Raw genomic sequence first — 24,189 nt, forward strand, 5'->3', positions numbered from 1 at the left:
AGATGCAAAAATCCTCAACAAAATTCTAGCAATCAGAATTGTTGTTGGATTCTGATCCAACAACACATTAAAAAGATCATACACCATGACCAAGTGGGCTTTATCCCAGGGATGCAAGGATTCTTCAATATCCGCAAATCAATCAATGTAATTCACCACATTAACAAACTGAAAAATAAAAACCGTATGATTATCTCAATAGATGCAGAGAAGGCCTTTGACAAAATTCAACATCCATTTATGATAAAAACTCTCCAGAAAGCAGGAATAGAAGGAACATACCTCAACATAATAAAAGCTATCTATGACAAACCCACAGCAAACATTATCCTCAATGGTGAAAAATTGAAAGCATTTCCGCTAAAGTCAGGAACAAGACAAGGGTGTCCACTTTCACCGCTACTATTCAACATAGTTCTGGAAGTTTTGGCCACAGCAATTAGAGCAGAAAAAGAAATAAAAGGAATCCAAATTGGAAAAGAAGAAGTAAAACTCTCACTGTTTGCAGATGACATGATCCTCTACACGGAAAACCCTAAAGACTCCACCAGAAAATTACTAGAGCTAATCAATGAATATAGTAAAGTTGCAGGATATAAAATCAACACACAGAAATCCCTTGCATTCCTATACACGAATAATGAGAAAGTAGAAAAAGAAATTAAGGAAACAATTCCATTCACCATTGCAACGAAAAGAATAAAATACTTAGGAATATATCTACCTAAAGAAACTAAAGACCTATATATAGAAAACTATAAAACACTGATGAAAGAAATCAAAGAGGACACTAATAGATGGAGAAATATACCATGTTCATGGATCGGAAGAATCAATATAGTGAAAATGAGTATACTACCCAAAGCAATTTACAAATTCAATGCAATCCCTATCAAGCTACCAGCCACATTTTTCACAGAACTAGAACAAATAATTTCAAGATTTGTATGGAAATACAAAAAACCTCGAATAGCCAAAGCAATCTTGAGAAAGAAGAATGGAACTGGAGGAATCAACTTGCCTGACTTCAGGCTCTACTACAAAGCCACAGTCATCAAGACAGTATGGTACTGGCACAAAGACAGACATATAGATCAATGGAACAAAATAGAAAGCCCAGAGATAAATCCACACACATATGGACACCTTATCTTTGACAAAGGAGGCCAGAATATACAATGGAGTAAAGACAATCTCTTTAACAAGTGGTGCTGGGAAAACTGGTCAACCACTTGTAAAAGAATGAAACTAGATCACTTTCTAACACCGCACACAAAAATAAACTCAAAATGGATTAAAGATCTAAATGTAAGACCAGAAACTATAAAACTCCTAGAGGAGAACATAGGCAAAACACTCTCAGACATAAATCACAGCAGGATCCTCTATGATCCACCTCCCAGAATTCTGGAAATAAAAGCAAAAATAAACAAATGGGATCTAATTAAAATTAAAAGCTTCTGCACAACAAAGGAAAATATAAGCAAGGCGAAAAGACAGCCTTCTGAATGGGAGAAAATAATAGCAAATGAAGCAACTGACAAACAACTAATCTCAAAAATATACAAACAACTTCTGCAGCTCAATTCCAGAAAAATAAACGACCCAATCAAAAAATGGGCCAAAGAACTAAATAGACATTTCTCCAAAGAAGACATACGGATGGCTAACAAACACATGAAAAGATGCTCAACATCACTCATTATTAGAGAAATGCAAATCAAAACCACAATGAGGTACCACTTCACACCAGTCAGAATGGCTGCGATCCAAAAATCTGCAAGCAATAAATGCTGGAGAGGGTGTGGAGAAAAGGGAACCCTCCTACACTGTTGGTGGGAATGCAAACTAGTACAGCCACTATGGAGAACAGTGTGGAGATTCCTTAAAAAATTGCAAATAGAACTACCTTATGACCCAGCAATCCCACTTCTGGGCATACACACCGAGGAAACCAGAATTGAAAGAGACACATGTACCCCAATGTTCATCGCAGCACTGTTTATAATAGCTAGGACATGGAAACAACCTAGATGTCCATCAGCAGATGAATGGATAAGGCAGCTGTGGTACATATACACAATGGAGTATTACTCAGCCGTTAAAAAGAATTCATTTGAATCAGTTCTGATGAGATGGATGAAACTGGAGCCGATTATACAGAGTGAAGTAAGCCAGAAAGAAAAACACCAATACAGTATACTAACACATATATATGGAATTTAGGAAGATGGCAATGACGACCCTGTATGCGAGACAGGGAAAGAGACACAGATGTGTATAATGGACTTTTGGACTCAGAGGGAGAGGCAGAGGGTGGGATGATTTGGGAGAATGACATTCTAACATGTATACTATCATGTAAGAATTGAATCGCCAGTCTATGTCTGATGCAGGATACAGCATGCTTGGAGCTGGTGCATGGGGATGACCCAGAGAGATGTTATGGGGAGGGAGGTGGGAGGGGGGTTCATGTTTGGGAATGCATGTAAGAATTAAAGATTTTAAAATTAAAAAAAAAATAAAGTGTTCAAAGCATTTTCCCCCATAGTTATGTAAACAAGATAGTAATTAATTTTGAGAAGATGGATTGTTTGGTCAAATTAGACTAAGGTTCTGCTTTTATACTCTATCAAGCATAGGTCAGTTGATGGGTATGGTAATCATTTGATAAAGTTATTTATATCTTGATTCATTTCATTCCATTGTGAAAGATGTACAGATGATAAATTCAATCAAATAATGAAGTTTACATGGGTAGGTTAGATAAACAGTAGAACTCAAGAAGAAATGGAACTTTTTCCCATAGTGATCTCTTTCTAACCAATAATAATGTCTAGTTATTAAGTGAAACAAGTCAAACAAAATTACATGAAGCATTCATTTCCCACAGCTCCCTTTGTTTAATCCCAGCAGGTTTGGTCCACGTCCCTTCGTCCGGAGTTGGTCCAACCAGCGTTGGAAAAGTCACTGAAAGATCTTCAACTGGACTATGTCGATCTCTACATTATTCATCAACCAGTGGCTTTGATGGTAGGTGCTTTGTGTGATCACCTCTGTTGGATTTCTTGGGTCAGAATGTCTATAACTTCCATGGATGGTTGACAAGATTTTTCTTAGGTTGAAGGAATGATTACACTAGAGCAGAATCCCCTAAATTATCATTTGTGTTCATCTTTTTGGGGAGATTCTTTGAATCTCTTATCTACCTCCAGAGAAACAAATTAAATAATCTGAGACTCTGTCTCAAAATCTTGAGGAAGTAGAAATAAGCGAGTCCTGTGGGAAGTAGAAATAGGCGAGTTCTGTGCATGGTGCTGATTAGGCCTGGGAGATGGGATTTCATATCCAGAGTCTGGTGCTGAGCGCTGACATGACCTCACACCTGAACAGGATGAGGTCATTTCATCTCTCATCCTTTCATGTTTCGTGGATTTGGTGGTGTCCTTCTGGGTGGGTCTAATCACAGTCTTCTCAGGACTTCAGAGACCTGGCCTCCACTGTCGCCTGTATTCACAGTGAGGTTTGCAAACTGCACTTAGCCATTAAGAACTGTATTATGTAGAGGGGAATTTTTCCAGTTGTTCCAGTGGTTAGGATTATGTGCTTTCAGTGCTGAGTCAGGGTGTTTTGAGGGAGTGGGTTCAATTCGTATTCAGGGAACTAAGATACAGCAAAACCATGGCACAGCCGAAACAAAACAACAGGAACAACATCTATTATGCAGAACTCTTTTTTAGAATACAGAATTCTGCTCAAGCTATCCTTTGCCAAGGAGTTTATTGGACTATGTAGATGGTAATTCCCATCTACATAGATTTAAGGATTCCTAATACTTGACAGAAATGTCTCTGTTTTTCTATTCCTTATAATGATATCACTCTTGGTTTGCTTTATTTTTATCTCAGCATTTTCCATGGGTGGCAGAATGACCTTGATCTGTTCAAGCCTCATTGTCCAGAATATTTGAGAGTATGTCTGCTTCTTCCACATAGCTTATCAACCTAAAGAGAACCTTGCTGGTTCATGTGTATGCCCTGAAGCTATCAGATGTTCAGAGCGAAAAAGGAATTTTTATATTTAGTCCAGATCAAGATTGTAATATTTCTGCCAGCAGTAAGGCATAACTTACTGTCACTCCCTGCACAATAGAGGCATTTTGCAAGAGGAAAGTATAAGGTGCAGAAAAAATTTCACTTAAGGCACTGAGAGTTCCCAGGAAAATGTAGGAAAATTATATCTATCAAAACATATAGTTTGTATAAGAGATTACTGGAAAACTGCCTTCTAAAGACATTGCTGATAACTCCATTTGCAAATCCCTTTGCAAATATTAGTATGCAGAAAGTAAATGAAACTCATGGAGGTTTAGCATCCTAGTCCCAGATGTGCCTGGCAGGCTGGCTAAATGTGGAGAAATTATGTTGTGACATCTCTGAAATGACTGCTTCTATTCCAGCCAGGGGAGGCAATTTTCCCAACAGATGAAAATGGAAAACCGATATTTGACTCTGTGGATCTTTGTCGTACATGGGAGGTGAGTCTGGGGAGAAGAGAACCAGAGGAAGAGCCAGAAGAGGGGGAACCTCCTTCCTTTCTTCCACCTGTGAGAATGGGCTGTGGACCATCAGATTCAGCAGTTCATGAACCTAAGGGCTGGGATGCTGGGGTTGTGGGGAGGGAACCGTTGCTGAAATATTCACAGAGAGGAATGAAATGGAGAATTTGGGAGAGTGTAGATAGGCATCTCTTTCCTTACATGTGACCTTCTTCTCCAAGGTTTTCTAAGGAGATGCTACTTCTTCTTCTTGTGTCATGGCATTTTCCCCCTTTATCTCCTTGATAAGCAATGCTAATTCTTGACCAGAGACCCTCTTAATGATTTTTCAGCATTTCTTATTGCTATATTACCCATGCCAAGTGACTGCTCACCACCCCTCCCTCCCAGGCCCTGGAGAAGTGTAAGGATGCAGGGCTGACCAAGTCCATCGGGGTGTCCAACTTCAACCACAAGCAGCTGGAGAGGATCCTGAACAAGCCGGGGCTCAAGTACAAGCCCGTCTGCAATCAGGTGAGTAGCTCGGCTTCTCTCCCTCCTGCTCTTCAGAACCTCCTTCTTGCCCTGGAGCCTGATGTCTGTCTGTCCTTCCCTCCTGTTCATCTGACATTTGAGGAGAGTGAATTCTACAGAGCTGAGCCTGTGTCTGGACTGTGTGAATAGAATCTATAACAGTATCTTTGATAAACTCTGGGTGGAAAAGTTGGGGATGGCTTCCTGCTTCTAGAATTTAGAGGAAGGACATGTTTCCCTGAGCTGAAAGCATGACCAGAAATCAGGTGTGAAAGTGCTTAGATGAAACTGTATACAGGAAGGAAGCCCATGAAAACACAGAATGGGAAATAAATAGAGAAAAAAACAGGTGAGATAGGTGTTAAGCGTTTGTATGGGGTTTGGATGCCTAAATCCTTAGTCTTGGTATGCCAGCTTCAACAGTGAGCACAGTACAAAGAAATGTGCTGGAGACTATGAGAGTCACCCAGGTTAGAGCATAAAGTTAAATGCTTTGTTGATCCTAACAGTTGATGGAAGAGTTACTCAGGATTTAGAGCAGATATTGTGATTTCAGAATATTTCAGTTCTCTTGCTTAGTCATGACTGACTCTTTGCAACCCCGTGGACTGCAGCACACCAGGCCTCCCTGTCCATCACCAACTCCCAGAGCTTACTCAAGCTCAAGTCCATCGAGTTGTTGATGCCAGCAAACAATCTCATCCTCTGTTGTCCCCTTCTCCTCCTGACTTCAATCTCTCCGAGCATCAGGGTCTTTTCCAACGGCTCAGTTCTTTGAATCAGGTAGCCAAAGTACTGGGGTTTCAGCCTCAGCATCAGTCCTTCCAATGATCGTTCAGGAAGGATTTCCTTTAAGATTGACTGGTTTGGATCTCCAAGGGACTCTCAAGAGTCTTCCCCAACACAAAAGTTTCAAAAGCATCAATTCTTTGGCACTGTGCTTTCTTTATGGTCCAACTCTCAAATCCATACATGACTACTAGAAAAAGCATAGCTCTGACTAGACGGTCCTTTGTTGACAAAGTACCCTGTCTGCTCTTTAATATGCTGTCTAGGTTGTTCTCACAGTTTTTCATTCCAAGGAGGAATCATTTTTTAATTTCATGGCTGCAGCCACCATCTGCAGTGATTTTGGAGTCCAAGAAAATAAAGTCTGTCATGTTTCCATTGTTTCCCATCTATTTGTCATGAAGTGTAGGAACCAGATGCCATCATCTTTATTTTATGAATGTAGAATTTTTAAGCCAATTTTTTCACTCTGTTTCTTTCATCAAAAGGTTCTTAGTTTGTCTTCAATTTCTGCCATAAGGGTTATGTCATCTGCATATCTGAGGCTACTGATATTTCTCCCAGCAATCTTGATTCCAGCATGTGCTTCATCCATCCAGGCATTTCACAAGATGTACTCTGCATACTCTGTATGTGAAAACATACAGCCTTGACTTATTCCTTTCCCACTTGGAACTTGTCTGTTGTTCCATGCTTCCCTGGTGGCTCAGATGGTAAAGCGTCTGCCTGCAATGTGGGAGGCCTGGATTCGATTCCTGGGTTGGGAAGATCCCCTGGAGAGGGAAATGGCAACCCACTCCAGTACCCTTGCCTGGAAAACCCCATGGAAGGAGGAGCCTGGTATGCCACAGTCCATGGGGTCACAAAGAATTGGACGTGACTGAGCAGCTTCAATTTCCTTTCCTGTTATTCCATATCTGGTTCTAATTGTTGCTTCTTGACCTGCATACAGATTTCTCAGGAGGCAGGTAAGGTGGTCTTGTATTCCCATTTCTTGAAGAATTTTCCAGTTTGTTGTGATCCACACGGTCAAAGGCTTTGGCATACTCAATAAAGCAGAAGTAGATGTTTTTCTGGAACTCTGTTACTTTTTCAATGATCCAGCAGATGTTGCCAATTTGATCTCTGTTTCCTCGTACTTTTCCAAATCCAGCTTGAATATCTGGAAGTTCACAGTTCGTGTACTGCTGAAGCCTGGCTTGGAGAATTTTGAACATTACTTTACTAGTATGTGAGATGAGCACAATTGTGTGGTAGTTTGAGCATTCTTTGGCATTGCCTTTCTTTGGGATTGGAATGAAAACTGATATTTTCCAGTTTTGTGGTCAATGCTGAGTTTTCCCAGTTTGCTGGCATATTGAGAGCAGCACTTTCACAGCATCATCTTTTAGGATTTGAAATAGTTCACCTGGAATTCCATCACTTCCAATAGCTTTGTTCCTAGTTATACTTCCTAAGCCCATTTGACTTGCCATTCCATGATGTCTGGCACTAGATGAGTGATCACACCATCGTGATTATCTGGGTTGTGAAGATCTTTTTTGTATAATTCTTCTGTGCATCCTTGCACCTCTTCTTAATATCTTCTGCTTCTATTATGTCCATACCATTTCTGTCCTTTATTGAGCCCATCTTTGCATGAAATGTTCCCTTGGAGCATTTTCTCCAATTTTTTTGAAGAGATCTCTATTCTTTTCCATTCTATGGTATTCCTCTATTTCTTTGCATTGACATTGAGGGAGGCTTTCTTATCTCTCCTTGCTATCCTTTGGAACTCTGTATTCAAAGGGGTAAATCTTTCCTTTTCTTCATTGCCTTTCAGTATTCTTCTTTTCATAGCTATTTGTAAGGCCTCCTCAGACAACTGTTTTGCCTTTTTGCATTTCTTTGTCTTAGGGTTGGTCTTGATCACTGCCTCCTGTACCAAGTCAAGAACCTCTGTCCATAGTTCTTCAGGCACTCTATCAGATCGAATCCCTTCAATCTATTTTTCATTTCCACTGTATAATCATAAAGGATTTGATTTAGGTCATACCTAAATGGTCTAGTGGTTTCCCCTACTTTTTAAAATTTAACTCTGAGTTTCTCAATAAGGACTTCATGATCTGAGTCATAGTTAGCTCCCAGTTTTGTTTTTGCTGACTGTACAGAGCTTCCCCATCTTTGGCTGCAAAGAATATAATCAATTTGATTTTTGTATTGATCATCTGGTGGTGCCCATATGTAGAGTCTTCCCTTGTGTTGTTGGAAGAGGGTGTTTGCTATGACCATTGTGTTCTATTGGCAAAACTCTGTTAACCTTTGATCTGCTTCATTTTGTACTCCAAAGCCAAAGTTGCCTGTTACTCCAGGTGTCTCTTGACTTCCTACTTTTGCATTCCAGTCCCCTATAAGGAAAAGGATATCTTTTTCGGATGTTAGTACTAGAAGGTGTTGTAGGTCTTCATAGAACCATTCAACTTCAGCTTCTTCAGCATTACTGATCATGGAATAGGCTTGGATTACTGTGATATTGAATAGTTTGCCTTGTAAACAAACAGAGATCATTCTGTTGTTTTTGAAATTGTATCAAAGTACTGCATTTCGAACTCTTTAGGGGATTGTGATGGCTCCTCCATTTCTTCTAAGGGATTCTTGCCCACAGTAGTAGATGTAATTAATGGTCAGTCAGTCAGTCAGTCAGTTAGTTCAGTTGCTCATCTTGTCCGATTCTTTGTGACCCCATGAATTGCAACACTCCAGTCCTCCCTGTCCATCACCAACTCCCAGAGTTTACTCAAACTCATGTCCATCGAGTCGGTGATGCCATTCAGCCATCTCATCCTCTGTCGTCCCCTTCTCCTCCTGCCCCCAATCCCTCCCAGCATCAGGACCTTTTCCAATAAGTCAACTCTTTGCATGAGGTGGCCAAAGTATTGGAGTTTCAGTTTCAGCATCAGTCCTCCCAATGAACACCCAGGACTGATCTCCTTTAGAATGGACTGGTTGCAGTCCAAGGGACTGTCAAGAGTCTTCTCCAAAACCACAGTTCAAAAGCATCAATTCTTCAGTGCTCAGCTTTCTTCACAGTCCTACTCTCACATCCATATATGACTACTGGAAAAACCATAGCCTTGACTAGATGGACCTTTTTTGGCAAAGTAAAGTCTCTGTTCTTTAATACGCTATCTATGTTGGTCATAACTTTCCTTCCAAGGAGTAAGCATCTTTTAATTTCATGGCTGCAATCACAATCTGAGTTAAATTCCCCCCTTCCAGTCCATTTTAGTTTGTTGATTCCTAAAATGTCAGTGTTCACTATTGCCATCTCCTGTTTGACCACTTCCAATATGCAGAGTACATCATGAGAAATGCTGGACTGGAAGTAACACAAGCTGGAATCAAGATTGCTGGGAGAAATATCAATAACCTCAGATATGCAGATGACACCACCCTTATGGCAGAAAGTGAAGAGGAACTAAGAAGCCTCTTGATGAAAGTGAAAGTGGAGAGTGAAAAAGTTGGCTTAAAGGTCAGCATTCAGAAAATGAAGATCATGGCATCTGGTCCCATCACTTCATGGCAAATAGATGGGGAAACAGTGGAAACAGTGTCAGACTTTATATTTTGGGGCTCCAAAATCACTGCAGATGGTGACTGCACCCATGAAATTAAAAGACACTTACTCCTTGGAAGACAAGTTATGACCAACCTAGATAGTATATTCAAGAGCAGAGACATTACTTTGCCGACTAAGGTCCATCTAGTCAAGGCTATGGTTTTTCCTGTGGTCATGTATGGATGTGAGAGTTGGACTGTGAAGAAGGCTGAGCACCGAAGAATTGATGCTTTTGAACTGTGGTGTTGGAGAAGACTCTTGAGAGTCCTGTGGACTGCAAGGAGATCCAACCAGTCCTTTCTAAAGGAGATCAGTCCTGGGTGTTCATTGGAAGGACTGATGCTGAAGCTGAAACTCCAATTCTTTGGCCATCTCATGCAAAGAGTTGACTCGTTGGAAAAGACTCTGATGCTGGGAGGGATTGGGCGCAGGAGGAAAAGGGGACGACAGAGGATGAGATGGATGAATGGCATCACTGACTTGATGGACATGAGTTTGAGTAAACTAAGGGAGTTGGTGATGGACAGGGAGGACTGGCGTGCTGCAATTCATGGGGTCGCAAAGAGATGGACACTACTGAGCGACTGAACTGAACTGAACCTAAGTGTAAGGCCACTTCTGCCCAGAATGAGTCTTATGGTCCCTGGTGGAATGGGGCCTTGGATCCCAGTAGGGATTGTGACTGGGTGGTGGTTGGGGGGGATCCAATCCATTAATTCAAACAGTTACTCAGGTTGGGAGGTCCAACCCAGCACTTCCACTGGTAGAGACTGAGAGGCTGGAGATGGGCTGAAAGGTGTGCTGGAGATCCTCACAGTGTATGCCCCACCGTTTGTGGGGCCTGGGGCTGGCCCTGATGGCGGTTTCCTGGCTGCAAAGGGGAACCATTCTTATGGAATTTTGACCTGCATTGATTAGCCCAATGATTGCCTCTCTGGTACCTAGGACACTGTCCTGGTGTTTTATTTCATTTTTTAAAATATAAATTTATTTATTTTAATTGGAGGCTAATTACTTTACAATATTGTATTGGTTTTGCCATACATCAACATGAATCCGCCACAGGTATACATGTGTTCCCCATCCTGAACCCCCCTCCTTCCTCCCTCCCCGTACCATCCCTCTGGGTCATCTCAGTGCACCAGCCCCAAGCATCCGTATCATGCATCGAACCTGGACTGGCAATTCGTTTCATATATGATATTATACATGTTTCAATGCAATTCTCCCAAATCATCCCACCCTTTCCCTCTCCCACAGAGTCCCGAAACTGTTCTATACATCTGTGTCTCTCTTGCTGTCTCGCATACAGGGTTATTGTTACCATCTTTCTAAATTCCTTATATATGCGTTAGTATACTGTGCTGAGAAAGCCTTTGACAAAAGTTCTGGTGTTTTATTTTCTCCAGTAGGCGGAGCTTTTGTAACATCTATTTTGGGCCCAGAACAGCAAGCCTTTTTTGTATATCCGGGTTTTCCACATTGAAAGCATTTGGCATGAGAAGAGCTAAAATTATTTTTAAAGGCAGCACAAATTGCTTGGGTTAGCTTGGTTTGTTTGTGAGCCTATGTACCAACATTTTGACACTCTCCAACATCTCGCCAAGGCTGCCATTTTGACAAATAGTGTTAAGGGCAGCCTGGGAATCTTTATTGACATTTTTATAGGCTAACTGTTTTTACAAAATGTCCTCCACTGTAGGACTATTAATTTGATGGTGGAGAGAAGATGAGAGCCGGTCTAAAATTCAGTGATTTCTTTTCTGGGTCTCTGTAATATTTCAACAAATGAACCAGTAGGCTCGCTGGGTTCTCATGCTGTCTGCCCCTGCTTCAGCAGCATTTTGCAATCTGTACATAATGCTCTCACCAGTATACCTTCATAAGTCAATTGGGCTGTTGGACTGGTGTATTGCCCTGTGCCTATGAGCATTTCAAAAGTAAGATAATCTCCACTGACCAAATTAATACAGGGCAGCTATTGGCACAATTCAATATAAGAGGCAAAAATCTGTAAATTTTGGGGACCACTTAAAGCTGTTTGGCTAACATCGTAAGGAGAGCATCTCCCATGCAAGAAAATTTCCAATAGCTCCCATGTATGTATACGGAGAATTGACCCCGTTCAGCCTAACACTAGATTAGTTCCTTTAAAACCTGATGTCAAAAGTTTCATGGGTTGCAATAACCTGGGTGGGATTACTGGGGTTGGGCCTGTAATTGATAGGAAAAGCAAGATGGTCTTCAATGTCAAAAGCACCCATAGGAAGGCTGGAGGCCATGGCCTGCTGAAACCATGTCAGCGGCTTGCCCTCCAGAGACATTTCTGGACCCAGTGGTGGTGGCAGTGGTGGAAAATTGAGCTTGGGTGGCAAAGGGGTGGAAGGGTTAACAAGACGTTTGAGGACACCGTCTTCTCACATTATTTCTCAGTCTGTCGAGGGTATAGGACCAGTCGCACTAGCCCCCAGGTGTCGAATACCATCACAGGCATGCGATCCCCTCTCCTGTGTGCTGATTTCAAATTTTCTTCCACTGGATCCCAATTTTCAATATCTAGAGTGCCTTCTTCTGGAAACTAAAGATTCTATTTCACCACCTCTCTTAGCAATTGTGTCAATGGCTCCTCTTTCACCTGCCCTCCTGCAGTCTGGAGGAGGTGCCTCAAAAGCTGGAGATGATGTCTCTCAGCTTTACTCAAGTCCTTCCCCATGGACACCCTGATGTGGACAACAGGGCCTTCCCACCCTTAGAGTTTGAGGGCCTGGTTGCGATCCAGGCACCTCAGCTACCGCTCACTGTCTTCACTTTGAGTTTGTTCCCTCAGGGGAATCCTTCCCGACTTCAGGTCCCTGTTCAGGGGCCACCTGCCATGGTCAGCACAGAGGGTGAGAAAGACCTGAACCAGGGGCGAGCACATAATGAAAAGACAGACACATCTAATTTGCAAGCAGGGGATCAGGGGACCCTCCTGCTCTCCATGGCAGGAAGCCAAGACGTCTCCTTTCAGCCCATACTTTTATGGGCAGAAGTCATGAGATCACTAGGAAAGAGCTATACTGGGGAGTTTGATCAGCACACCATAAAGAGGGAGTAAAGGTGAGGCTCCGCTGTTGATCAGAAACATTTGTTTTGTTTCCCACGGGGATGGACGCAGAGGGCGGCAGTGAAGTGGAACAGAGAGCATGCCCAGCCCGAAGTCTGTCCATTCAGCATGCCTACTAGCACAATCATGAGGGCACCGTTTGCCACACCCTCGAGCCATGGGGCAGGTTCTGGTGTCTGCTCTGCCAGGCTGCAACAATATTTTGGTGACCTGAGTCTGACTGTGGTTCACGTGTAATTTTGAGTCACCTTAAGCTCCTTTAATGTAAAACGATCACTCAGTCATTGTGTTACCAAGATATCCAGACAAGGTTTTCAGAAATACACTGTATTTATCATTGATACTTTGTGATGCTAATTGACTTGTTTCTGTAATCCTAGATTACATAAATTAGTAGTTAAATCTGAACTCCTTGCTACATTTAATTTAAATATTTTGACAAGAAAATGTTAGTTGCATGCTTTGTCCCTAAATGAACCCGGGTAGGAAGTGCATGGTGACAAGTTGTCCCACTGGGAGGGACAGCACTTTTGTTTTTCTGGAAAAGCTAGCTCAGTTCAGTTCAGTCGCTCAGTCATGTCCCACTCTTTGCGACCCCATGAATCACAGCACGCCAGACCTCCCTGTCCATCACCGTCTCCCGGAGTTCACTCAGATTCATGTCCATCGAGTCCATGATGCCATCCAGCCATCTCATCCTCGGTCATCCCCTTCTCCTCCTGCCCCCAATTCCTCCCAGCATCAGAGTCTTTTCCAATGAGTCAGCTGTTCGCATGAGGTGGCCAAAGTACTGGAGTTTCAGCTTTAGCATCATTCTTTCCAAAGTAATCCCAGGGCTGATCTCCTTTAGAATGGACTGGTTGGATCTCCTTGCAGTCCAAGGGACTCTCAAGAGTCTTCTCCAACACCACAGTTCAAAAGCATCAATTCTTCGGCACTCAGCCTTCTTCACAGTCCAACTCTCACATCCATACATGACCCCAGGAAAAACCATAGCCTTGACTAGACGGAAGTTAGTCGGCAAAGTAATGTCTCTGCTTTTGAATACACTATCTAGATTGGTCATAACTTTCCTTCCAAGGAGTAAGCGTCTTTTAATATCATGTCTGTAGTCACCATCTGCAGTGATTTTGGAGCCCCCAAAAATAAAGTCTGACACTGTTTCCACTGTTTCCCCATCTATTTCCCATAAAGTGATGGGACCGGATGCCATGATTTTCGTTTTCTGAATGTTGAGCTTTAAGCCAACTTTTTCACTCTCCTCTTTCACTTTCATCAAGAGGCTTCTTAGTTCCTCTTCACTTTCTGCCATAAGGGTGGTGTCATCTGCATATTTGAGGTTACTGATATTTCTCCCAGCAAAACTGATTTCAGCTTGTGTTACTTCAAGTCCAGCGTTTCTCATGATGTTCTCTGCATATAAGTTAAATAAGCAGGGTGACAGGGTGACAATATACAGCCTTGACGTACTCCTTTTCCTATTTGAAATCAGTCTGTTGTTCCATGTCCAGTTCGAACTCTTGCTTCCTGAGTAGCTGGATATTTTATTTGAAAATGTGTGTTTTCCTTCTTGAAATTATCTAGTCATCTGTTGGATGATAACCATCATCAGGGGAAGTTTGATTTCCCCTAAGTTTTCACATAATGGTTGAGAATCCATTGATGACTTTCAACTGAATTAATTATTTCATTGGAACGTTTTTCATTATTTTCCATTTTAAACCCTCTTTTTAATCTTCTGATCTGACATTTTACTGTAAAAGTAAAATTCCGTCATTATTCAGGATAAAATACATCTATTCCTTTCAGACAGGGGAAAACACTGCACTCCTTCACATTAGCTGTCAGTTTCTGAGAAAAGATGTATTGTAATAATCACCATCTGTGGAGAGAAGCGTTTTTGCTCTTTCTTCCTCTCTCAGGGATTTATTTTGCCTCTGTGTGCTACATTTGCTTTCACTCATGATTCCCTTTGGTGCTCAGATCTACCGAAATGTCACCAATGGGAATTCATCACACTGGTTCTTTTGACCTTCAGATATTTCTTCATAAGACTGTGCAATTTCTTTCTTTCTGGAGTTGTTTGATGTCCCAAGCTTAGACAGCTCTTTTCCTGTCCCAGGTCTGGAATTAAGCATGTGTCTTGGTCTGTTCAGTGGTGTTCAGCAACCAAGATCTGGTCCATAGAATTACTTGTTCTCGGTAATGTCATTATTTTTTACCTTTTCAGGGGAGAGAAATATAAGTTTAAAAAATCTTTCCTTGATACTTCCAGTTGTAATTTGATGTGACATGGTTTTCCTTAGCATATATAATTCTTCCTTTCAAGCTTTCTCTGGTGTGTTACCTTTTCATATAATCTGACACTTTTCTCTGTTGGCTTCTACAGGTGGAATGTCACCCTTATCTCAACCAGAGCAAACTGCTGGAGTTCTGCAAGTCACACGATATTGTCCTGGTTGCCTATGGTGCTCTGGGAGCCCAACGAACATTTCAATGGTAATGAACATTATGGATGGCCACAAGGAGTTTATTTAAAACTCATTTTTTGATGAAAATATTATTATTCTGTATGCAGCACTTTGTAGATAACTCTCAAAGGGTAGAGGAGAGAGAAGACAGTTGGGAAAAATACTCTTTTGTCTTTTCATCACCCAGCTTGATATCTTACATTGTATGTGTCTTGTATATAGATTTTAACACGTGTCTGTGTTAAAATCTCTATATAATCCCCCAGTTGATAACTAAGACATAAGCTTTGTCATAATTTACTTATTTATGGATAATGAGCACATTAGTATAATAGACTTATCAAGTCTCCCTCACTTCATGTCTAAAATCAGGATAATAGTACATAATTTCCAGGTTTATCATGATTGAAAAATAAGTACAAGTTGAACTATTTTTTTAAAACATTTGTAGAAGAACTGCACAACGTAAATAATTATGAAATGCACAGTCTTTATTTTCAGACTGTTCAGCTTTTATCAACACCTGACGCAAGTGAAAATTAGAAAAAAATGAAAAACAAAATATTTCCCAATATTTCCCATGATGTTCTCCTTTCATACCATTGTCTTTACTTTTGATTAGAAAAGAAAAATAACCACAGAGAAGTAAAAAAGAAACAAATTCCAAGAGTTTGGCAGTCCTGTTTCAACTCAATAATGCATCTGAATCATCCGCAGAGATCTGTAATCACAGAATCAGTTCAGTTCAGTCGCTCAGTCATGTCCGACTCTTTGTGACCCCATGAATCGCAGCATGCCAGGCCTCCCTGTCTACCACCAACTCCCGGAGTTCACTCAGATTCATGTCCATTGAGTCAGTGATGCCATCCAGCCATCTCATCCTCTGTCGTCCCCTTCTCCTCCTGCCTCCAATCCCTTCCAGCATCAAAGTCTTTTCCAATGAGTCAACTCTGGTGACATATTTGAGGTTCTGTATCAGTTTGTCTTCAGCTAAGCCACGGAATTTTGTGTTTCTAAAAGATCCGAGGTGATGCTGATGATGCTGATTCTTGGACCACACTTTAAGAAGCACTGGTCTAGAGGTGACATACCTGATCTGTTTGGGAAGCCTCTTCATAAACTAAGTACTTAGTCTTAGCTCCTTGGCATTTCTGAATTTCCTTCCAGGGTGAACCCAAACCTCCCCTTTCTCTTGGAGGAACCAGTTCTCTCTGCCATTGCCAAAAAGCACAAGCAAACCCCAGCTCTAGTTGCCCTTCGGTACCAGATACAACGTGGGGTTGTGGTTCTGGCCAAGAGTTACAACAGGAAGCGGATCAAAGAGAACATACAGGTAATGAGTGGGGCTGTGGGCAGAGAGGGCTCTTAAGGAATATCCTTCATGAGGGGCATTCTTTGTCTAACTGAAGACAGACATGGCTTCTCTTTCCCCATGGTTGTCCCCATCCAGCTGAAAAGTCCTCCAGTCCCCAGGGGAAGGCCGGCTCCTTGGGGGAAAGTTTAATGTGATTCTTCCTTCTTTCCAGGTGTTTGACTTTGAACTGACTCCAGAAGAGATGAAGGCAATCGAAGGCCTCAATAGCAATATAAGATACTATGATTTGCAACAGTAAGTGACTTGCATATGTTCCACAAACACTGTTTCTCTAGCATACAGATCAGCTGAGGAATAGCTTACTTAAAGCTTAATTTCAGGGAGACAGCCCTGGTTTCCAGTGTAGGAGTATACCAGGGGCTTCCTGCAGACCTCAGACCAGAGGTTCCTTCTAGGTTTCTATCTCTGATCAACAGAAATGTGACTGGGGCCCAGGACAGCCAATCAGTAAAATCCCCAGTGTTGAGACTGTGATGAATTCACTATGTTGTGCCCCTAATGCCTGTGCCTGGTGTACCTCCTCTCAGGGCCCAGAGACCCAGGAAACATAGAGGGCACAGGGTCTGCAGCCCATTCTTCTTTTGGAAAGTGAAAGCGTTAGTTGCTCAGTCTTGTCTGACTCTTTGGACCCCATCAACTGTAGTCCACCAGGCTCCTTCTTTCCGGGACTGATGCATGTTTCATCTTTAGTTCTTTGTAGAATCAGGAGGAAATGATATATAATGATGTGTAATAAGGAATCCATCCTGAATTACATTCCTGCTTATCCTAACACAATTGTGAACACATTGTTGATATTTCTGGAGGAGGACCCCATGAAGGCCAACATGCTTCAGTGTGAAGTCACAGTGAGCCTGGCTCCACTCCCTCTCCTAAGTGTCTGTTGGATTTTCTCCCTGATGGACTTTTCTTTACCAAGACATCATCTATTTCTTCCAAATTTATCCCTTTATTGACCTTTGCCCCAACACATCTCCCATTTCCTCTTCCTTAAAATGTCACCAAATGAAGTTTGAGTATATCATGGACTGACCCCTCAGAGAGAGACTTCTGTCCTTAGCTGGACACACCTGGTAAGATCATCTGGGTCTCTCTGGTTTCTTGAGTCAAGAAACTGCACTGTAGACTTTTTCCCTCAGGGGTCTACCCACTGGGGAGCTCCTACCTCCTTGACTTTACTTAGTTAGTACCATGGAATTCCAGCTGCCAAATACTGCAAGAGGAAGTCAGGACTGAAGAGACAGAAGACTACTCAAACAGAGAGATGCTGGGAGGGAGTTTAGAGAAAAGGGAACACAAATTAGTGATAAAATGAAGATTTAGTTTCAAACGGAAAATCTTACAACTCTCCTTGTTTGTAGTGTTCAGTTGCTTCTGTTGTGTCTGACTCTTTGCAACCCTATGGACTATAGCCCGCCAGCCTCCTCTGCCCATGGGATTCTCCAGGTGAGAATACTCGAGTGGGTTTCCATGCCCATCTTGAGGGGATCATCCCAACCTGGGGATTGAATCCATGTCTCCTGTGTCTCCTGCATTTCAGGCAGGTTTTTTACCCACTGAGACACTGGGAAGCCTCCTTGTATGTAAAGAAGATATATATGTTTATATGTACATTTACATGTAGGCTTTCTAGTTGGTTCAAATGGTGACAAACTCACCTGCCAATGCAGGAGACCTAAGAGGTGCAGGTTGGAGCTCTGGGTTGCGAAGATCCCCTGGAGAAGGAAATGGCAACCCACTCTGGTATTTTCCTGGCGAATCCCGTGGACAGAGGAACCTGGTGGGCCACAGTCCATGGAGATGCAAAGAGTCAGACACGACTGAAGCGACTTGGCACACAGCACACATGCACATATATATGGGCTTCCTAGGGGGCGGTAGTGGTAAAGAACCCGCCTGCCAATGCAGGAGGCATAAGAGATGCAGACTGGAACCCTGGGTGGGAAGATCCCCTGGAGGAATGCAAGCAACTCACTCTGGTATTCTTGCCTGGAGGATCTCATGGACACAGAAGCCTGTGGGCTATAGTCCACAGGGTCACTAAGAGTTGGACACAACTGAGTGACTTAGTATGCCTGCTTACTTATGTATATGTATATTATGATTCTGAAAAAAGAGAAAAGATAGCAAGTTACTATTCTGTCCTCGAAAGCTTTATGTATATTCTGTGCTCTCCTTCATTATTCTGTGAATGCCTAGATTTATACGCATCCTTGTAGGTTTATGTCGATAGCACAGCTCCTGGCACATGGAATGGCTCAGGATGCACTCTTTAATGAGTTGAGTTGAAAAGAACAAATTTAGAAAGAAAAATCAGACTATAAGGAAGGAAAACAGCAGTAATATTAATTAATAAAGAGTGTAGTTATATGATACAAATTAAGAAAGTAGTAATCACATTTTATAGGTAAGACTGTTTAGGTGTATGTGGTATTTCTTCAATTTAATAGTAATTCCTTAATGGAAGCACCCTGTATTGGAGGGGTGCTTGACATTTTTTTTTTCTATTGAACGGATTTATGAAAAACAGCAAAGAATTCCTTAACTGTGATCCTTCTCACCACTTAGGGTCAAAAGTTCCACCTGTGTCTGAAATGACCTCCATAGTTATCCTTAGGTCTGTGCCCTCTTATAAATTGTAACCTGACTCAAACGACCTGTCACTGTGGGGTGAATATCACACGTGAATGTTGGCATTGGACATGCACGTGCCATGTGCTCATGGAGCAGACACCTGATGTGTGCTTGTTGGGGGAGAAGATGGGATGTGTTTACAGATTTAGAGCTTTGGCCCATCCTGACTGTATCCACAGAGTAATGCTCTCTGTGACAATATGACAGATTTAATAAATTATTTCTCCTTTTTCTCTTTCAGTTTTGTCGATCATCCTGAGTATCCATATTCTGAAGAATATTGACTGTGAGCTGTCCACCATGCATTCTACCGGAACTTCTTTTCTAGGGTTGTGAAGAGCATTTCTGTACTTGGTGGAGATGTTTAAAAGAAGTGTCTGAACTTTTGAAGCTTGTTTATCATTAAAACTTTTTAATGAAATAAAGAAGACTTCAAATATGAATTCTAGTTTTCTCTGATAACTAAATAATTAGAAATAAAAGAGAAAGGTTAGAAAATAAAGATAACCTCCTGGTGCCTTTTCTTTTGTCAAAAATGAATTAGTTGATCTATCGAGAACCCTGTATGCAAGACAGAAAAGAGACACAGATGTATAGAACAGTCTTTTGGACTCTTTGGAAGAGGGTCAGTGGGATGATTTGGGAGAACGGCAGTGAAAAATGTATAATATCGTATGTGAAACGGAAAAAAAAAAAGAAAAAGTAAGAGAAAGAAATGGAAAATTTTATTCGAGTCAGATTTGAGAGCTATACCCCAGGAAGAGAATCTCAGACAGCCTGAGAACTGTTCTGTCCTCCAGAAGTCTAGGCGCAGGGATGTAGGTTTTAGAGACAGAGGGCTCTGCATGAAAAGTCATTATTGACAGTGTACCTAATCCAGATCTAAGCATCACCATGGTGGGTCATGTGACCCCTTACAAGGTCAAGAAGGAATTTATCTTTTAAGGAGCTTACTGATGCTAGGAGTCTGTTGCTCTTCAAGGTCAAGCAGGTCTTCCCTCTGATGTGGGAGGTCTGGTCCATGCATCATGCAGACACACAACTTACAGTGAGGGAGAAAGTGCAAAGGTATAGAATAGTTTTTCATGTTTAAATTTTTCTTGCCATAAAATATAAATTTAATTTCATACTTTCATGACTCTCCTATGTAAAATATTTGCATGTTTATTTAAAATTTGAAATAATCTTCAATATACAGGTTTTACACTTTTTTTTACTTAGTGTAAGTAATTTTGTAAGCTATCAAGTATTATCTGATGGTTTCCAGGGAGGAAGGGCTTGGGAAAGAGTTGGACTGGGAGGTTGGGGTTAGCAGATGCATACTATTGTATATAAATTGGATTAACACAAAGTCCAACTGTACAGCGCAGCAGACTATATTCAATATCTTATGGCAAACCATAATGGAAAAGAAAATGAAAAAGAATATATATATATATACACATATATATGTATATATATGACTGAGTCACTTTGCTGTACTGCAGTAGTTAACACCACATTGTAATTCAACTATATCTCAATAAAAATGCAATGAAATAGTTCCAGTGTTATATTTTGTTTCTTATAATGCTTCCCAGGTGGCTCAATGGTAAGGAATTCTAAAGAATGAAGGAGACTCCTTTTCAATCCCTGAATCGGGGACATCCCTTGGAGAAGGAAATGGCAACCTACTCCAGTATTTTTGCCTGGGAGGGCTCATAGATAGAGGAGCCTTGTGGGCTACAGTCCATGGTCACAAGAGTTGGACACAACTTAGCCACTGAGCATGTACGCATATTACAAAGCAGTGCATCTTATCGATTTAATTTTTTAAAACTGTTAGAAGTTCTTTATTTAAAAATTTTTATTGAAGTTGTTATGCTTCAACTACCATTGTAGTTAGTTTACAATGTTCTGTTAATTTCTGCTGTATGGGAAAATGATTTAGATATGTCTGGAAATGGCAACCCACTTCAGTATTCTTGCTGGGAGAATCCCATGGACAGAGAAGCCTGGAAGGCTACAGTCCAAAGGGTCACAAAAGGTTGGATATGACTGAAGCGACCTCATGCCTTTTTATGGAAAACATTTTGATTAGTTCTCATATGTTTTGCCATTCATTCCTTGATTCATTCAGCTAAAGTTTATTGAACACTTTAGGGAAGACATTGTTTTATCAATAAATAAAATAGAGAAGAATAAATTAAAATAAATTCTTGAGTTGATATCTAGTGGAGGGTGACACTGTAAATGAAATCATAATTTAGCTCTTAGAAATGGGTAAGTGCCACTAGGAGATATTTCTACAAAATCTCTCCCATTTCTGTATATCTATTAGGCAGAGGCACCAAGTACCGTTCATCCCACACAAGTATTTGTCTGTATAACAAACACCCTTGCAACACAGAGACACTGGCTCCTTGCAGAGACATGGAGGGCATGTTTGCTGTGCAGTAATGTAAAGAAAACATCTCCCTCCTGAGAAAGAGAGGGATCCTGAGTGCCTACTGCCATTGATCCAGGATCCTTAGACGCAAGGTTTTTCTCCTGTTAGTCCACCCCTTGAATATTCATGGGTTGATATGAGTTCAAATCTTACCAATTAAGAAAATGTTACTATAGTTTTGGGCTGTAGAGGGTGGATAGGTGCAGGCTTTGTGTCTTTGACTCTGGAACCCAACAAGTGTTGCAAAATCAGCTTTCTATTAGTTCGCCCAAAGCCGAGTCTGTGTATATGTGAGAGTAAATCTGGTGTTTGCTGGTTGGCGAATAAGAAATGAGCTGTCTCACTGGGATCCCGCTAGCACATTTGTGTACCCTAGACGTGCTGTGTATCGAAGAGGTCAGGGTTCTTTCCCAAAAGGGAGACCTAAAGATGTTTTAGAGATGAGGAAGACAGTCCTGATTGGAAGCAATTTCAAAAGTTTGGGACGAGTTGAGGAAGAAGCATTGACATATATACACTATCTATTATATATGTGTAAAGCAGATAGATAGTGGGAAGCTGCTGTATAGCACAGAGAGCTCAGCTCTGCGCTCTGTGAGGACCTAGAGGGGTGGGTGGGGGAGAGAGTGGGAGGGAGGGTCAAGGGGAAGGAAGACTACATATAATTATGGCTGATATTCAATGTTGAACAGCAGAAACCAAAACAACATTGTAAAGAAATTATCCTCCAACTAAAAATAAAATCCAAAAAAGTTTGTGATCAAATAATAAGATCAATAACACTGAATTTCTATACCTTTGAGCAAATAGTCCTTGATAGCTTTTACTGTGATTGCCAAAATTCACATGAAACCTCCTAGATAATGTCTGAGTGAGACTCTCTGTGGTCTGGAAAATAATAAAAGGGTCTTCTGATATGGGGTCTTTTCTCCCAGCATGGTTCCAGCTGTCCTCCATCCTCACACTCATATAGGCAATTATGTAAAGCCTTTTTGCTTGTTTCCCTCTTATGTCAACATTGAGACATTGAGACTTTGAAACCACAGCCCCGTTATTCCCTTTGGAGCTGAGCTGACCACCATTCAGGCAGCTGTACCTCAGTGGAACACACGACTTGGGCCAATGCATGTCTCTCGCAGCTGTTACCAAAACTGCCCTTGTTCACTGGTGTCAAATAGAAACACAGAGACAGAATATTGGGTGAAGTAGCAAAGAGTTGCTTTACCAGGCAAAGGGAGCCACAGAGGACTAACGCCCTCAAGATCGTGTAACTCTCCCTGGAGCAGTTAGTGAAGAGCTTCATGGTGTTTAAGGATCAGGGCAAGACCAGCTCATGCACAGTCCTTGGACTGTTGGCTTCAAGGTGAAGTTTCAAGCATTATCAACCTCCTGCTTTCAACAAGTCTAGGGTCTACATGCTTGCTGTCACCAGTTCTCATTTGGTGGGGGCTGCTTATTGTAAAAATGACTTAGGAATGTATGTCAAACCTCTGTCTATAAATTTCAGGGAACTGAGAGTTGGTGAATCTGCAATGTAGCAGAATTATACTCTATCTTGTTACCAGTTCCCTCCAGTACAGCTATTCTTTGTTTCTGCATCTTCACATTTCTCAATCATTAACTCCTGAGTCAGCATTTTACTTCAAACAACAAAGACACAGAAACTTGTGCCTGGTTTCAGAGCTAGTCCCTGATGATCAAGGTCACCCTCAAGTCTTGCCTTTTTACCTAGAATGCAGTATGTTCTTCAGCTATGTTTTCCAAGAAAGATCAATTTCGAAACAGCCCAAATAAAATCAATTCCAAGAAAAACTAAGAACTTGGATTTCCTCTTACTCATTAAATTTGTGAGTGGAAATCATGAACATTATGATGAAAGATGTTTGTAGTTATCAGATCAAGAATACTAGGTGTACTTGTGCCAAGACGTGAAGAAATTTTTCTTATTGAAGTAGAGATTAGATGAACATCCAGCTGATGTTAGGATGCAAGTTACATAAGAAGAACTCCTTGGAAAAAAAAAAAAGAACTCCTTGAAAACTTGTTTGAGAATTGACCTTTTCTTTTACATTATGACCAACTCCTTCTATAATAAAGATGCTTATCACAACACTTTATTACTGTTGTGATATGATCACAGTTATTCTGTGACTGTGACTGGTCTTCGAGTTCCTCCAAACTCTGAGTTCCAGAAAGCGCAAGAATACAAAGATGAAGAACAGGTGCTGGTTCTGAGATGTGGAGAGGATGGAATAGAAGCAAGAACCAGGAGACAAGACCAAAGCACCTGGGTCACTGTCACCTGGAGCTTAGCATCATCCTGTTCACACCGTTACTTTGGTTTGGGATGCACTGTGTAGAAAACTGGAGTCAAAAGAAAAACAGAAGGGAAACAGGTGACTACTGGAGGTATGGGGAGAATACACCAGAGTGCTTGTGTGATGTTTGAGGAACAATATGCTTCCATTCCTGAGTGTCAGCTCTTCACATAGAGAGTGTAAAACTTTCTACCATATCCATTTCTGCTAGTTGGAAACACTAAGACTAGTTCAAGGTTTAAATCCAAACTCTCTTAGAAAATGCTTTAAAGCAGTCAGAAAGAGAAATGGTGGTAGTCAGGACACACTCGGAAGGAGTGAGGAAATACAAAAACTGCAAACTTTGCATCAACAGGCAAGGATAATCAGAAGATTAATTATGGAAATATTAGCCAAAAT

General features: G+C 41.4%; 1 protein-coding gene across 4 annotated transcripts in view; it reads left to right on the forward strand.

The window, feature by feature from the left end:
* The window catches only part of LOC102189109 (dihydrodiol dehydrogenase 3), a 34,928-nt gene extending 14,491 nt beyond the window's left edge, over positions 1-20,437 (forward strand). For 3 of the 4 annotated variants that reach the window (XM_018057318.1, XM_018057317.1, XM_018057319.1), the window contains exons 4-10: positions 2,917-3,033; positions 4,460-4,537; positions 4,949-5,071; positions 14,954-15,063; positions 16,203-16,368; positions 16,562-16,644; positions 19,286-20,437. In XM_018057318.1, the coding sequence (XP_017912807.1) occupies positions 2,917-3,033; positions 4,460-4,537; positions 4,949-5,071; positions 14,954-15,063; positions 16,203-16,368; positions 16,562-16,644; positions 19,286-19,328 (720 nt within the window). In that variant the 3' untranslated portion in view covers positions 19,329-20,437. The remainder of the gene's footprint in view (positions 1-2,916; positions 3,034-4,459; positions 4,538-4,948; positions 5,072-14,953; positions 15,064-16,202; positions 16,369-16,561; positions 16,645-19,285) is intronic. The other variant, XM_018057316.1, reaches the window with a different exon arrangement.

The sequence above is a fragment of the Capra hircus genome, chromosome 13 (genome assembly GCF_001704415.2).
Source record: "Capra hircus breed San Clemente chromosome 13, ASM170441v1, whole genome shotgun sequence".
NCBI classification, from domain to species: Eukaryota; Metazoa; Chordata; class Mammalia; order Artiodactyla; family Bovidae; genus Capra; species Capra hircus.